General features: G+C 36.7%; 1 protein-coding gene across 1 annotated transcript in view; it reads left to right on the forward strand.

Annotated features, from left to right (window-relative positions):
* The first annotated feature begins 12,473 nt into the window (after nt 1–12,473).
* Nucleotides 12,474–17,627, forward strand: part of LOC107680677 (beta-synuclein-like) — a 13,024-nt gene continuing 7,870 nt past the window's right edge. Inside the window, exons 1-3 of the mRNA XM_016476686.1 lie at nt 12,474–12,658; nt 13,421–13,551; nt 17,372–17,401. Coding sequence (XP_016332172.1) covers nt 13,431–13,551; nt 17,372–17,401 — 151 coding nt within the window. The 5' untranslated portion in view covers nt 12,474–12,658; nt 13,421–13,430. The remainder of the gene's footprint in view (nt 12,659–13,420; nt 13,552–17,371; nt 17,402–17,627) is intronic.

Here is a 17,627-nt window from a genome sequence, read left to right on the forward strand (position 1 = left end):
ATGCACAATCAGCTTGTAACACTCCAAAGAGAAAGGAACACTTGAAATCGCATCATATGACCCCTTTAATAAAAAAACCGTGGGGAAGCGCTGACAAGTTTATGTGTGTGCGCAGCGCAATCTGCAATTAGAGTTCTGCGCGGGACTGTTTTTTTAGTCCCACTCCCGCAAGGTTCTATTCTGCACCCACCCGCTCCCGCTATATATTCACTCTTTGTTCACCAGCTGTCCCGACCCGACCGTTCCCGCTAAATTTAGATCTTGTTTCCAGAATCTCACATTTAAATTTCCGCTACTGAAAGAAAGAGGGATAGGCTAACAAATAAAAGTGCAGTCTGCACAAAATTGTATGCTATTTTATTCGTCTTGTGTGTGTGTGTGTGTGTGTGTGTGCGCGCGCGCGCGAGTGATGTGTGTGGGTTTGTGTGTATCAATTAAAGCAGCGCATTAATATGAAACGGTGATTAAACTGACTTGGAACTATGTGCATTAAACGGTTTTACTGCATACCTGCCAGCCAATCAGAATCCAGTATTCAGACAGACCATGGAATAATTCAGATTATTTACTGACTGGTTGTTCATGTGACAACCTGTAATTAAAGATACATATTCACAACAGGGGGAAAAAATAACAATAGCCTTGTCTACTATTGAACGTGCTAATGAACTTTAAAAAGGAGAGTATTATATTATTATCTCAAGAAATAATGGTTAATTTATTATTGTTCCTGTCTGCAGACAATTAAACAGACCTACCATTAAATAGTGTAAACTGTAAAACATTAACTAATAGGCTTTTTTTTGTTATCAAAGTGTTCATTAACACCAAATATATGCTCAACTAAACAACATTAATATTTGAATCACAGAGGGGGGGCTCATTAGCCAATATGCTTTTGGAAGAACATTTAAAAATCAGTGAATATTTCAGCAGAGGTCACCGATCCTCCAGAGGCCAGCTCTGGCAGAAGAAATAAGGAAACTTTGTCAAATCTCCCCCCATATTGTTGATGAGAACAGAGCATGATATTGCATCTCTTTAATTGAGTGGAGATAGCGTGATTAAGAGCCAAGAGCGATGTCTAGGGGGGGCATTAGGGTTGTGCTACAGCTGGACTTTATCAGGAGACAAGGGATATTGATAAGGATAAATGATTCTTTTAGATACGGGCACATGGCAGTGTAGTACCAGCATGTTTGCGCTATAATCAAAGTGAAGGTGAGCATAATGGCTCTTTGCCATGTTTCCCATTGCCTTTCAATTGTGGAGGAAGGTCGTCTAGAATAATCCCCCCAAATTGTTGCATTCAGTCTTGATAATCTCCTCTCGGTCTAATGGATCCTAGGTATGTTTACCAAGTGGGAACACTACACAAAGTCATTTTGCAATCTTTCTCTCCTCTGAAACAATAATAGAACTGGAATGGGCTTTTTGATCAATGACATCAGTGGTTAACTTAATATGTTTGATAAGGACGGCCACCTTGAGCCTTGATTGCACATCTGAAGTAGTGTGTGTATCAGTGTGTTTGTGTACACTAGGTCATAAGCTCCTGTCTGGATCATGAGCATACACTTTTCCTATTCAACTACACTGACTCTAAAATGCTTGAATGAAAATATTCATCTGTAAAATATCAAATATTAGACTGCCACCATAGTATGGCATAAAAAAAACACTACACTAGTGGCACCGAAGGTAGAAGTAGTCTCAAGAACCTTTAAAGTGTCAGTGATACATGAGCTAAAGTAGAGGGAAACAAGCTAATTTGTTTTTCAGAGGGTCTGGCCGCAGGACAGTCTAGGTTGTGCAAAAGCGGCGGATCAGTGTAGCAAAGAGATGCAAGGAGTCCTGCTGCTGCGATGCGGTGAGAAGTGTTTATTTTATTTCCCTGTGGTCTTTTTCAAGGCATTAATGGTTGAATAAATAGGAATGGACAAGGCTGAAGTCTTAACCAGAATGCAGCCACAAGCGTAGCGTGGCGGACCGCCTTGCTGATATTGGCCAGCTCTGCTTTTGCTGATGCACAGTGGTAAAAGCTTCATTACAGCTGTAAGTGTGATACCCTCTTACATCAACCACATACTCATCACATGAGCCTACTACATGCTAAGAAGGGAAACATGCCACATATTGAATATATACTGTAGATGACTACACAAACTGCTATGCGCTAGTGAAGATGCTTCTTTTTTTAATCTGATACAAAATAACTATTTGAGTAAAAATGTTATTTATAAAATGCAGATGAATTTCTGAATGGCTTAGCATTTGGTTTGTCCCCCTTTTGCTTTAATCATGGAAGCACTCAAGCTGCATGAGCTCCACAAGTTTGTGTAAAGCTTGATCAACTAGAAAATGATTTCAAAAAGCATTTTGTCCTTCAGTGGAAGCAAAAACTTTTAACCGTTCAGATGATCATTGTCACAAATTTGCGTAAATTAGTAACCAAAAATAGTGCAGAATCTTACTGGAATAGTTCTTTCAAACATGAAAATTTGCTGAAAAATTTACTTATGATCTTATGACTTATGAATTTATGATCGTCTGCAGTGAATGGGTGCTGTCAGAATAAAACAAAAAAAAACAGTCCAAACAGCTGATAAAATATGACAATAATCCACATGACTCCAGTACATCAGTTAACATCTTGTATCAGTTACATCCATCATGGCATTTCTTAACTTCAAACTGTTTGCCTCTGGCTAAAATACAAGTCCTCTATTCATAATATTGCTTACTCTGGTAAAAAGTCATATCAGGAGCAAAATATGCACAGATCAGGCACTGTTTAAGAGAAAACAGTCTAAAGCAAAGCTTACTAAACAAATATGTTGGTGGATTTTGAAATGAGAGGACCATAGGGGATGCACTTTTTCATTGGAAAAAGCATTATGTATTATAGCCTCATAAAGCATTATTATAGACTTGTAAACAAACGGTTTAAGTTAAAACATCTTAATGATTAGTTTGTTACAAATATTCAGCTTTTCGCTTCACAAGACATTAATTGATGGACTGTCAATGTGTCATGTGGATTATTGGCTATTATTATTATCAGCTGTTGGACTCTTATTCTGACGGCACCCATTCACTTCAGAGGGTCCATTGGTGAGCAGGTGATGTAATGCTACATTTACCCAAAGTCATTCTGATGAAAAACAAACTCATCTACATCTTTGATGGCCTGAGGGCGAGTACATTTTCAGCAAATTTTGCATTGGTGTAAACCATTTCTTTAAATACTGAAAAGGAATTTTTTTTCTGTTTATTTCTATTTTTAAAAAATGTTAGGGGCACATTGATGTTGTCTTATATAAACAGGCACAAATGTGAACATGCATTAAGGGAGCTATCCGTGTTCGCCTATAGAGAAAAACACACTTCATTTCTCATTTGTGAAAGCTGAATCAATGTTACCATTGTGCCAGAAGGTGCAAGCTGCCAGAAGATCTCCGCTTGAGTACTTCAACATTCTGTGATCCCCTCTCTAAATCCCTCCACTTCAAGCTCTTTTTGTGTATCTGATCACATTAAGTGGTTCTAAGTCCACTGCTTTAGCAAAGAAGCTTTGAAAATAGCTGCCGTCTCCTGGATCATGAAGTGCAGAATTCCAGACTTGATGGTCATGGATGGGAAAAGGCAAATCACCTCATAATGGAGCTCAGAACAAGGTGAGGAAGGTGTGACACAGCAAATAAGGAAGAATAAGTAGTGGGCAAAGTGGTTTTCTTGTTTGTGTTCTGGATATATTTCATGAGTTGAAGACTAAAACCTTGTTTAAGGGTGTCCGTCTCCCTAAATTGGCTGCTTAGCATCGCCCTGCTTGTAGATGCTGAAACTACACTGTGACAGCAAAAAGCATCATTTTCCAAAGACCAGCATTAAAAGTTATCCATGTGTTCTGACTAAATAAGCAGTATTGAAGATCAAATATTTCGTATATTTATCCAGTTACTGTTTTCTTTTGGATAGCTCTTCAAATTGTGAATTTGGCTTATATTTTAGACCCAGACAGTTTCAAGAAGCATGTAAACCCCCAAGAACAGAATAGCTTCTGCAAAAAGCACCCCCTCTGGAAGAGTCCTGACCTATTGAGATGTTTTGGCATGATCTCAAGAGAGCAATTCACACCAGACATCCCAAAAATATTGCTGAACTGAAGCAATTTTGCAAAGAGCAATGGTGCAAAAAATGGTTCCTCCTGACCATTGTGTAAGTCTGAACCGCAGTTATAAGAAACGTTTGGTGCAGGTTACTGCTGCCAAAAGCGGGTCAACCAGTTATTAAATCTAAGGGTTCAAATGCTCTGTGAATGCATTTATAAAAACATGATATTTGTTTAAGCATTCGGTACATGTCTGTTATTTTGACATAGTATTGTTGTGTGAAGATCAAACAGTTTCTGCAGAAATTCCACATACCTTTTCCTGCAATTATATCCCTTAGGAATGCTTTAGATTTGATTGTTTATTTAAATATTAAGTTAATTGTTTTTTCCCCTCTAAATTATAGGACAGTATAGATTTAGAGTGATGAGTGAGAGAGAAGGAGAATGGGACCATGATATAACTTGTTATCCAAACCTGGTCTCCTTGTAGAGTTCCCAAGTATGTACAGTATGTTACCCATTGTGCCCCATTTCTGATGATAAAATTGTATTTTTAACTTAGTTTGCTCATTGTCTGCAACATTATACATAATTCTGTACTTTCTAAGGCCTTACTGTCTTTCCCATGTGAAAATTTGTGCGGCAGGATTCCCTAAATTCCAGAAGAAATGGGGATTGAGACGGTGACAATGGGAACAGTATTACAATGCCTGGCACACTAGATCCTCAAAGGCCTGGACACAAAAGCAGGAACAAACCTAAGAAGATAGATGAGCAAACTCATTAGCTTAGCGGCCCCCAGTCGAAGAACATAATATGGTGAGCAATTCTCTGCTCGCCAGTTGCCTGATAGCACTTATTTGTCGTACTTCAAAGCCACAGCTGTCTCCAGAAGTAGTTCTGATTTCAGTGTCCTGCTGGCTGTGTGGGGAATGAGTTGAGAAATAGGTTGTTTAACATACTCCTTCTACTGCAAATCATGAATTGTGGCTCAACTCGCCTAAACAAGAGCATGAACGCATCGACCGGCTCGATTTCGAGGAGAGGCTGGAATGAAAGTTTATGCACGGATGAGTGTGTAGTTTTATATGCGTTCATGTTTTGTTTTTCGTGGAATGAGGATGAACACTGACTGGGAATTTGATATGCCATCATGAACCCTAGAGAGGAAAGGGTAAAAGATCTGTTGAAATGACAGCAAGACATAAGACTTTAACTTCTCACTTGTTTCAAAATTGGCTTCGATTGGTTTTGGGGCATGTCGCCGGAAATAAGCCCAATACACTTTTATCGCTTGGAAAAAAACCTGAGCAACAAATTTGAAGACCTATTACTACGAAGTGGCTCGCATGCTTTCTGCGGAAAACATATTCTTTGTAGTGCTAATTATGCCCTTGTTCGCAAATTCCCTTTTGACTTATCACAGTAGAACAGATTGTCCCCTTACTTCACCCCAGTGCACTTTTGCTAGTTTACAACTCGACTGTGACCACGCAGAGGGTGTCTAATCTATAGATGACATTTGGTAAATATTTGCTTTTTATTGCTGGACTCACACATGCTGCCTGTGTTCGTTCGTACACCCAAATGCGTCTGTTTATTGTCTCTTAACTCTTTCCTCCGCCACTCCTCTCTCAGATATCGGTTGGGAAGCTGATTTAAAATGCAATAGTGAAAACAAAGCGTCCCTGAGTGAGATACTTCCTACAGATAAACTTATAGATCCTGCGTTAATACTTCTGGCAGCTAGGATTTTGCGTCACGTAGTTAAACTGCCCCCTGGTGGTACTTCCAGGGTTGAAAAAAGCTACCGGTAATTTCATAAACCAATGCAAAGTCATTTTTTGTTACGGTGATTTTTCCCCAGGGGAAAAAAACGTCAGTTTGTTATTAGCATGGTAATAGCATTCACAAAGCGCTAACACTATCTCTCCAGGAGTCCTGAGTTTGCATTCATTATGCAGCCTTGTTTCTGAACAGAGTTGAAGTTCCAATCACAGCGAGCAGATGTCTTAAGTAGCTCCACTTTGGCAACTGCGGTCTGCGAAACCCTTGCGAAGCTCGTCTCTTGATGTGTCCCAAGTTCATATGAGTGCTTCACCGATGCAGAGCTGTCGATCGAGCACGTACACATAACATTTGCACATTAATATTCACGCCTTGCTGTCTCACTGATGGCAGTTTATAGCTTTTGCAGTTTAATGCCATCCTAAGTCTCCAGATATATGGCAGCTGCGTGGGATATTTACCTATATTTATAGCGAAAGATAATGGGATGCCAGACAGTTGTTTACAATCACAGTACTGCCCGGCCAATTCACTTGTATAGACGCTATATATTTGATCGAGAGCGAGAGAGAGAACTGATTTGGCGCAGGAAGACAGTGTCCATTTATTAATTGTATTTTGCTGCCCCCTCCCTGCCGTTATCATTTTTTAATGTTTTCATAAGCATGTTATGTAACGTAATTGTGGGCTAACATTAATAATAGCAGCCAGTTGTGTTGGTAGCCATCCAACTGTAATGAGTTTACATAACTGACAAGATTTGTGAAATACAGCACAGTAATTATTAAAAAAATTATGTTCAAAAACACCCTTGTTGCCGCTAATGTTGCCAGATATGAATTAAGCGGGTGACAACGTCCTCAGTACGGACCTTACACTGAAATGACATTTCTGAAAATCTTTTCAGATTTTTATGTTTCATGTTTTGTGTTTGTCTGCATAGTTTCAGCTTAGCAACAGCTGCGGAGAAGAGAGAATAAATTATTCGTTGTTGTACTAAAAATATGGTCTTTGTCGCCATGCAGCGGCGATGATACTGAATTGCTGGTTTTGTCCTGTAAGAAGGATATTTTAATGCATTTCCCTTTCAAAACACACAAAAAAATGGAATATACAGGAAAATATAATGCATTAAATAACATATTTACATATATGGAGAACTAGTACTTCAATATACAACAACATAGGCATGCAAATATACATAGCTATGAAGACAAAAATCATATTTATAAACTTATCTCTATTGTTTGCATATAATTTGCACATAATATTGCATTTCATATATGTATGTATTTATGCAGAATCGCATATAATGCATGTAGTTGCATATAATATATGAAAAAAGTGGCAATACTTTATGGATTGTTCAATATTTTTATATATTAACGCAATATATTCTGTATATTTTCAATATCATATAATTTAATATATTGGTTGCTTCATCGCTTATATATAAGAAAATATATTTTCTTTGAATAATTCATTCAGCATTAAAAAAGTAATTGTTTGAACTTATTTTCTAATTTGGATTTTTCAGTTTCATTCTAATGCCTCAACTACCAAAATCACATGTCAACTCCATTAAAGTCATGCAAATCCAGTCAGAAAAAACGTCATAAAAGCTTGCTGGTTACCTGGTTATAATTCTGGTAAATTAAATGCACTAAACAAAGAAATGCTTGTGCAATAAGGGATTTTATTTATTTATTTTAAGATAATTTATCATTTGTAAATTTGTACATTTCTGTGCAGTGCAGACCAGAGCCATGAGAGGAAATGTTTTTCTGTGCAGCATTTCACTATGGTATAACCACATTTAAACAACAGCACAGTAATACTTCAGTTATAGTCAGTTTTATAGCTTTCTCTTGCTTTTGGCCTTAACTCAAGAAGGTTCAAGCTTTGAAGCCTGGACCGCAAACAAGATCACACAGCAAAACAAAGCCAGAAGTCTTCTTCTGATTAATTTTGGATCTTGGGGAAATATAAAGGACCTTAAAGAAATCAAGTTAGACAGGCTTGAAGCACATTGTTAAATCTGGTTACTCTCTCAGCTGAAAGCTGTAAGAGAAGACCAGAAGTTTTCAGTGGAGGTCTGTGAGGAGGAAGAGATCAGAGAATTAAGAATGAAAGCTCAGTCTGGATGTATTGAGAGATCAGTACTTAAGCTAGAGCCAAAGGCTGTAAATCAAGCACCATGCAAAGTCAAAATAATGAGAAATAGCACACCAAAACATCAAATAATGAAAGGGAAAATAGAAAAGTGAGTGAAGTAAATTTCAAGGCCCAACGTTCATTTGAAATGCATTTCTGGGGAGCGACTTCAGTATAGCTTTTGTCAAATAACACAGACTGATAGGTGACTGTTGTCATTTCCTGTTCTCAGATATTGCTCTTCTATCAGAGGGCTTCAGGGCTTATCTGCCAAATTCTGAACAACAAGTTTATTGCAGGAACCACTGAGCGGTATGTAAATGTTTATTGTCAAACATAATGCCTCTGTGGGATTGAGTCTAGTTCTGTAAACATTTTACTCAAAGAAAAATGCATTACAATTTGCTTCATTTTTCTTCTATAAATGGATATTTGCAAAAGGTGTCAGATCTGCAGCTCACTTTGATAATGTTCCCAATACAATGCAAAAAAAAAAAAAAACAGTAGCTCTCATGCAAGGAACAGTTTGAGTGACTTTTGATTAGTTCAGTTCATTATTTTACAACTTACAATGTTGACAAAGCTGTTGTTATTGTGGTAATTGCTTATTCAGCGAAAGTAACTGTAAGATCATAAGTTAATGTACATTTTTAGCCACTAATTACATGCTTAGATTATGAAGGTTTTATTTGTAAATTCAGAATACTGTATATAGATAGATAGATAGATAGATAGATAGATAGATAGATAGATAGGTAGATAGATAGATAGATAGATAGATAGATAGATAGATAGATAGATAGATAGATAGATAGATAGAATGCAGGTAAACAAATAAAATATTTAACTTTTCAGTAAGAGTTTTATTTTAACTGTTTTTGATTTATTGAAAATTATTTATTTTAATTTAACATTTTTATGATTTAATTAATTATCAACGTTTCATTAAACTCATACACCCCCTGCAGTTCCTTCACAAACCCCGTTTGGGAAGCTTTGACGTAATTTAATGTTTAATGCACTGCTGTTAATAACAATGAATGGAATATATTTTCTTACTCTTTGTATTTTTAACAATATGGTACATGATTATCCTATTTAAATCAATGTGATAAACGAGATAGGTCAAAAGTAATCTAAAATTAATCTAAAAGTAGTCTGATTATATTACCTAACTTTATATTACTTATATTACCTGATTATGTTACTAACCACAATTTTTGTCATGTAATTTATAATAAGTAACAGACTACAATAATTAGGGTTTTAAACTATTGCACACACACCTGTGGAGTTAATAAACTGACAGTTTCCAACTGGCAGGTAATTAAGCTCACAGTTATAATAACTTAGATAATAACTTAATTAGAAAGAGACGTTCTAATGCAGTGGTCTCAAACTCAATTCCTGGAGGGCCACAGCTCTGCAGAGTTTAGCTCCAACCAGCTCCAAATCACATGTGCTTGGAAGTTTCTAGTGATCCTGAAGACCTTGATTAACTGGATCAGGTGTGTTTGATTAGGGTTGGAGCTAAACTGTGCAGAGCTGTGGCCCTCCAGGAATTGAGTTTGAGACTGATGCTGTAAAACCTGACATATGAAATAATAGTCCTTTTTTAATGGAACAGTTCATTGAACTTTTAGACAATATAAAACAAATCGAGTACTGTATGTTTTTTTTATTGAGTATGGTATTTGATAGGCTTGATCAGGCTTTATGGCTCATATAGTATGAAGAAGAAGAATTTGGAGGATAAAAAAACACATCAGTTTTATTCAGAGACCCAAACTGTAAAAAAATAGCAATTTGGTGCAGATGCTGATATTTATATGGCCATAAATTTAGATGAAATTCTGTAATGTACATCAATGAGATCTTTGTAACAGTATAGCAGATACTTACATAAAATTATATATCATTCGTTCACTCTATATCTCCAATACTATGTCTTAGTAAGATGATATTTAAATGTTTAGTTTTATGATCAAAACAAATTGAGAGATGAACAAATAAACGTTCCTCAAAATCCTGATGATCATATTTGATACTCACATTTGAACAGGATGTTTAAAAAAAAAAAAAAAAACAAATAAAATATTTAACTTTTCAGTAAGAGTTTTATTTTAACTGTTTTTGATTTATTGAAAATTATTTATTTTAATTTAACATTTTTATGATTTAATTAATTATCAACGTTTCATTAAACTCATACACCCCCTGCAGTTCCTTCACAAACCCCGTTTGGGAAGCTTTGACGTAATTTAATGTTTAATGCACTGCTGTTAATAACAATGAATGGAATATATTTTCTTACTCTTTGTATTTTTAACAATATGGTACATGATTATCCTATTTAAATCAATGTGATAAACGAGATAGGTCAAAAGTAATCTAAAATTAATCTAAAAGTAGTCTGATTATATTACCTAACTTTATATTACTTATATTACCTGATTATGTTACTAACCACAATTTTTGTCATGTAATTTATAATCAGTAACAGACTACAATAATTAGGGTTTTAAACTATTGCACACACACCTGTGGAGTTAATAAACTGACAGTTTCCAACTGGCAGGTAATTAAGCTCACAGTTATAATAACTTAGATAATAACTTAATTAGAAAGAGACGTTCTAATGCAGTGGTCTCAAACTCAATTCCTGGAGGGCCACAGCTCTGCAGAGTTTAGCTCCAACCAGCTCCAAATCACATGTGCTTGGAAGTTTCTAGTGATCCTGAAGACCTTGATTAACTGGATCAGGTGTGTTTGATTAGGGTTGGAGCTAAACTGTGCAGAGCTGTGGCCCTCCAGGAATTGAGTTTGAGACTGATGTTCTAATGACTCTAAAAAAACACCAGAAGAAAGATGTCCAGGGTTCCTGATCACCCCTGTGAACATGCCATAGTCCTGCTGCAGGGAGGCATGAGGATTGCAGATGTGGCCAGAGCAATAAACTGTAATGTCTGTAAAGTAAGACGCCAGTGCTACAGGGAGACTGGAAGGACAGCTGATCGTCCTTGCAACCACATGTCCCCCTAGACAAGTTCAAAAACTTGCAAGTGCCTTGATGGAAGAGTAATAACATCTCACAGCAAGAACTGCCAAATTTGGTTCAGTCTGCTAGAATGAGATGCACAGCTGGAGGACACACACGATACTCATTGCTACTTTTGATATTGACCACCATATATGCAGTGCATATATAATATGTATGTATGGTTCCAAAGGGAAAAAACGCTTTGCCACACAGAAATCACTGCATCAATAAAAGCACAGTGCAGGTAGCTGATTGTGAAGTATAAAAAACGCTTAATATCCTGAGACTTTGCTGCCCAGTGTATTTCGTAGGTCGCTGTCCGCGGTGCTGAAATTCTGACTTTCAATCTGCAGCTATACTGATGATCGTCACTAGATCATAGTGCATAGCGAATACTCCTGAATAACCTAAACAATGTTATACTAGTATAAAACAGCAGATGGCACAAGAAGCATAGAAATGGCAGTTGTGTTTAACGGCTGATGTCATAGGTGTGAGAGCTACATCACTACAAGAAATCAACGATCCCCATAATGTGTTTCAACGTGTGAAATCTCATTTTACTTGATCAAAACACATGTAGGCCTACATGAAAATATGTATCCGTCACAGATCGTACGACATAATGAGTTATTGATAATGGAAAGTTTCAAATCACCAGCTGGGACTGATCTTTACAAGACTTTAAACACGCTTGGACAAAATCAATTGGTCATTCGATTGCCTTTCAGAGGCAGATGTCACGATGCGCCCACTTCAGGCAGATGGACAGTGGACACGACACTCATCGTCTGCAGTAAATCCCAACAAGATATGCATGAGCAAGTCTAATCTTAACAGCATTTCGACGTGGGATTTACCATACATTTCACGGTTAGATATATTCAGCCTGATTTTAACATTCAGTTCGACGTTAAGCTCCAGAAACAGAAGACGGTACGCGATCGCAAAAACATATGGATCGACTTCATCCCTCCGTTTGTGTTTGGTCATGGCGAGACATGTGATTGTAGTTTCAAAACATTACACAATACTGCCTATATGAACTGAGGTTCTCTCTAGATAGATAGATAGATAGATAGATAGATAGATATAGCTCAGTAATCTTAGTTAATAAATATTTAACCACCAATTACATAGAGGCTTTATTTGTGACACACACACACACACACACACACATATATATATATATATATATATATATATATATATATAAACGTCCTCTGTAAGTGCAAATGATCAAATAATACCTGACAGTACAGTATGAAGCAGATGTGCAATTTAAGCGCACTTGCCTCATCTCCTGATGATCTCAGTCACCTTTTTCATTGGCTAAGGATGCAGCATTAGTCTCAGAGTGACACAGGCCATTACAGCCGGGGTCTGACACCCCCATGATCAATACCATGAGCTATGTCGTCGATCGTCTTATCCTCTCGTCCTCATTGGCTGAGCACATCCAGAGGAAGGCCCACCTCAAGATCGTAGTGTAAAATTTCCTTCCACGATATTTCGATCTACTACGCAATTGAAGCATAAGGACTAAGAAGGTGCTTTAAAAGGTACGTTTTAAATGTCATTTAAATGTCCACGAGGCTCAAACGCAGTTGTTTATATTAGCATGAACCGAGATCGTGTGAAAATGCTAACGCTGTGCTCGTACTTCGATGGAAACGAGTATTCGCGTGCTTGTGTTTAAATTAAAACATTGCATGTTGAATTTTGAATGGAACCTGATGATAAAACGAGCAATTGTTTTATTTTTTATCCGTGTCGTGTCCAGCACTTCTTCAGTGTGAGGACATTGGAGAGGTGACACCATATTGTAAAGGAGAACTGCAAGATTCATCTTCTGTTTGCGTTTAAAATGAAATATCTTTTCTGAAACACTGTCAGTAATGTGTCGACACACATTGTTCTTCATTATAGCAATGCATTCGTTAATATATAAAGCAAAAATGCATGTGCCATTTTTAATTTACACAAGCCTTATACCTCTCAGCACCCCGTATAGATGCTCAGTATAAAATGAGCCGTTTGAGTAATAATTAATGAGTTTGTGAACATCTCGAGGACACCTCCTGCTGTTAAAGCTGAAAAATAACGTCAGCTGATGGTGTGAATGTTCATTCATCTCATTGTGTGTGCTTGTATGGGCGTTTTATCTTCAGGGAAATTAGACTCCTTATTGTGCGACTGACAGCCTGCTATTAGCACACACACTTGCTCTCAATTCCAAATTAACCCACATTTGTTATATACAGTGCAACAGAAACCCTGTTTTTCATTGTGCACTGCTACATAACTTACTCTCTTGGATGCAGAGGGGCCAAGATGGATGTTTTAATGAAGGGGCTTTCTAAAGCTAAAGAAGGTATGGCAGTGGCCGCAGAGAAGACCAAGGAAGGCGTTGCGGTGGCTGCAGAGAAGACCAAGGAAGGCGTGATGTTTGTGGGTAAGACATGGAGCATATAACGCTCTTTTTTTAATGCATGCATATCACGAATCAAGCGTGAGCTCGGTGGGAGTGGGAGGGACCATGAAGCTCAGAGCCTGAGGGCCAGGAGGGGGTTGCTATCTGTTTCACTGCCGCTTCTCAGAGCATCACTATAGGTTCAGCCACTATTGTGTAATTTTATGATTGGCTGGGATATTGGGTGGGGTTTTCCAGGCCTCTTACGTCTACCACGTATTTAATTTTTTTTCTTTAAGAGCCATATAGAGCCACATTTCTTGTGTACATTGTGGGTGTGTTTGGACATGTTCACGTCTCTATGGTCTCTAAGGACCTTTAGAATTATTTTAAACAACATTAGATACAATATTTAGAACGATGATTATTAGAAATGCAGTTTGGCCTCATGTTAAGACAGAATAAAACAGAATAAAATTCATTCTAATTATTCTTATAAATTATTTGTGGAAAGCACTCTCCAAATAAATTTGAAATTAAATTGAAATATCTTTAAATATATTTCAATAATTTATTTTGGTTTATTTAATTTTATTTAAACATGTTGTCTTTTAGACATAACGCTTACCTTTCTCAAACCATATAAATGGGTTTTTATGCATTAAAATATATAGCTGCCTTTTTATTTTAAAAAGGTGGTCCTTTCCAATAGTAGCATCATATTTGGGGTCCTTAGCAATCAAACATTTACATGGAAACATATAACTTGCTTATTACCTGATATTACTTTCTTACCTAAAATCTTGATGTTGAATATAATAAAAGGTTATGTTATTTGCCAGTGTTTTAAAAGTAAATGTTAAACCCCTGGTTTATTCTGTAATGAGTTTATAATGATATTACTCAAGTGATTTTCTACAAAAATATAGAAATATATGCAATTATAGAAACAAACGTTTTTATCAATAGCCTGTATCCTAAAATATTTTAAAATTTTGAAATTAAATATTTATTTTCAAATATAGTTCATTAAATAGTGATTGTACTGTAAAAGTTAATGTAAAATGTTTTTATATCAAGGGTCCTTGAGATGGAAAGTTGTCAAAAGATTGCAAAACCCTCCTCTGTAGATGTTTCCAATTCACGCGGTTTGTTGTGCACACTAGATCACTCATCTTTTCAATATTTCCCACAGGAGAATGCTTATGTATGTAAATATGATCATAGTTGGCCTATTGCAATATATTTCACTCTTACAACGAATGCTGTGACAGTCCTGTTTGCATACTCATTTCAGTGGTTGTCATCACTCTTTAGCACACAACCTCATGAAATGGCCTGTTTAATCATCAATGAATTTTACATCTGGAAAATTAAAAGCACTCATGATACTGGACTGATATTGATTCTAGTATAACATAAACTGTACAGAGAAAATCCATTTCATGTAACCTGATCTTATAAGGGGATTCTTAATGTACACGCTAATTTGAGAGTGAAATAACACCGTGTGAGATGGTTGACTTCTGGAGCCGGTCCAGCATATCTCTGATCTCCTATCGGGTTGGAAAAAAGCCTTACAGGCCACATGTCACACAATTCCATGAGCTCATATACCTCTATACGCACAGCGCCCATGAAAACGAGCTCTCCATATAAAAAACAGACAAGAGTAACAGTCCAAATCCTTTTATTGTATAGCATATAGAGCTGAAAGAAAGGCAAATTGTCTTTGCAAAGCATGTCTGGAATGATTCTAGCTTGCTCATCTTGTTGCCGTGTGCTTTGATCAGTAAGACGAGACGTTGATCTAGTCTGTTGACCTGCTGTAATTGGAGACTGAGAAAGCATTTGTGTTTAAGTACCCAGCACAAACACTCATTCATGCTCCTCTGTTTTGATGTTGTGGGATGAATGAATAATATAATCCCTTCATGTAAAAACCTCACATCTGTGCCACCAGCATCCCAGAGAGAGACAGTTAGCCCAGATACCTCAAGCCCATCTGCGGTTGCTTTGCAGATCGTCTTGTACGGTTGCTGTCATTTCCTTTGCGGTGAACACAAGGTTGCACATACGTCGGACAACCACGGTGACCTGGGACGGCCTTATGGGAGTGTGTGTTAGTGCGTGGAGGAGGGGTGACGGGTAGCTGATAGGTTCTTGTTCCACCTTGGACAGCAGCTGCACGATCTCGCACTCCCTCACGCACATGCGCCACCAACCCATCTGAGGATAGATTGAAGAGGAAGAGGCTTCTGCTAATGTCACACTGGCTCGTTTTGTCCCACTGCTATTATGCTTCTCTAATTTCCTGACCGTTTCACATTTATTTCCTGAGTGGCTTCTCATCCTCATATCGAGCTGTATATTCTCTGCTGTATATTTAGTGGTTATTGTTTACTATGCCCTCACACCATTTGTGCTCCTACATGATACCTCAAATTGTGTGGCTTGTTGGATATATAAAAAAATCTTACTATATTATATATATGAGACACATACATCTTGTTTATTTTTACTACTACTGAATAATATTTTATATTATGTTTTAAATGTTAAAAAATGGTCAACAGTAATGCAATAGTGCATTTTTCAATTTGCTGTTTGTGCAAATAGGAATGCATAAATAATATTTGTTTTATATAAGTTTGGGGTCAGTAAGAGTTTTTTTTGTTTTTTTCAAAAGAAGGCTGCATTTGTTTGACCAAAATTATAATAAAAACAGTAATCTTGATAAAAAATGTAAAAAAATAAATACAATTTAAAATGAATGTTTTCTGTTTTAATATATTTAAAAATGCTATTTATTCCTGTGGTGACAAAGCTGAAATCTTCAGCATCATTACTCCAGTGTTCTTTCAGAAATCGTTCTATGTCATTTTGAAGCTCAAATAACATATATTATTATAACAGTTGGAAACAGCTGATTAATATTTTTGTGGAAACTGCTGCATTCTTTTCATTATTCTTTGATGAATAGAAAGGTAAAAAGAACAGCATTATTTTAAGTATAAATGACAATGTAAATTGTCTTTTCTTTTACCATCTGTTACTGTTGCTGTGATCAATTTAATGCACCCTTGCTAAAGAAAAAGCATTATTTATTTCAAAAATGTGTATATATAATATATTCTGCATTCCAAACCCATTCCAAAAACATAAATAAATAAAATGAAATGAAACAAACACAATAGTAGCAACACAATGGGGAAACAATTCAAGAAGCTCTTAACAACCACATTTCAGAAAAATGTAGTAAAATTATAGACATTTCCTTTAGTGATATATTAGTCCTGATAAAGCACTTACAATCTGCCCTTTTTATCTAAAATGATACTTCTGTTACACTGTGCATTCATGAGCAAGTCTTTCCCATTTTAAGAAGCAAATTTGTTATAATGACTCAAGTGCTGTAGATGAAACACATCAGCTCTAATGAGTCACGGGTGAATGACTCTAGTTAAAACATCTTTTTGCTCAAGAGTAATTTCTCCTCTCTCTTGTAAGAATCATACTCAGACTGAGACACAGAGTGCCATTTGCCATTTCAGTATATGGTAACTCCCTTCCTAGGAAGTGTTTCTGAGCTATAGTTCACTCAAGCAGGGCGGTTAAGGTGACAGGTCTGAGATACAGGTTCTATTAGCTCTAATGATTTTCCAGTGAACCTTTAAATTAAGCTACTCTGGGAGTTCCAGGCTTGTATTTCACATTGTCTTTCTACTCATTACCTGTCTGTATCATGTACCTACTTTCAGCCTTATCGCAGTTCCTTCAGAGGGGCTAATTTAATGTGTGTTTCCGTATTGTTATGGGCTGTGTACATTTTTTTTTACAATATTCTTTTGTGTGCTTGCAGGCAGCAAGACCAAAGACAGTGTTGCAACAGGTAAGGTAATTCTGCAAATTGTTCTTTAGTCTTTAGTCGATAATGAATACGTCTCATTTAATGTGTTCAAAGGGCATGGCTTACAGCCAGTAAATGGAACCGAGACAAATAGTTCTGTGCCTAGGTGATATTTCAGAAGGTTATTTGTCTAGGACAGATAGAAAACTAGAGTGTTTTTCAGTATGATTAACTGTTGGCCTCTTGCTTGAGCCAGGGTTATTAAAGA

This window comes from Sinocyclocheilus anshuiensis, unplaced genomic scaffold, assembly GCF_001515605.1.
Source record: "Sinocyclocheilus anshuiensis isolate Anshui unplaced genomic scaffold, SAMN03320099.WGS_v1.1 scaffold328, whole genome shotgun sequence".
NCBI lineage: Eukaryota > Metazoa > Chordata > Actinopteri > Cypriniformes > Cyprinidae > Sinocyclocheilus > Sinocyclocheilus anshuiensis.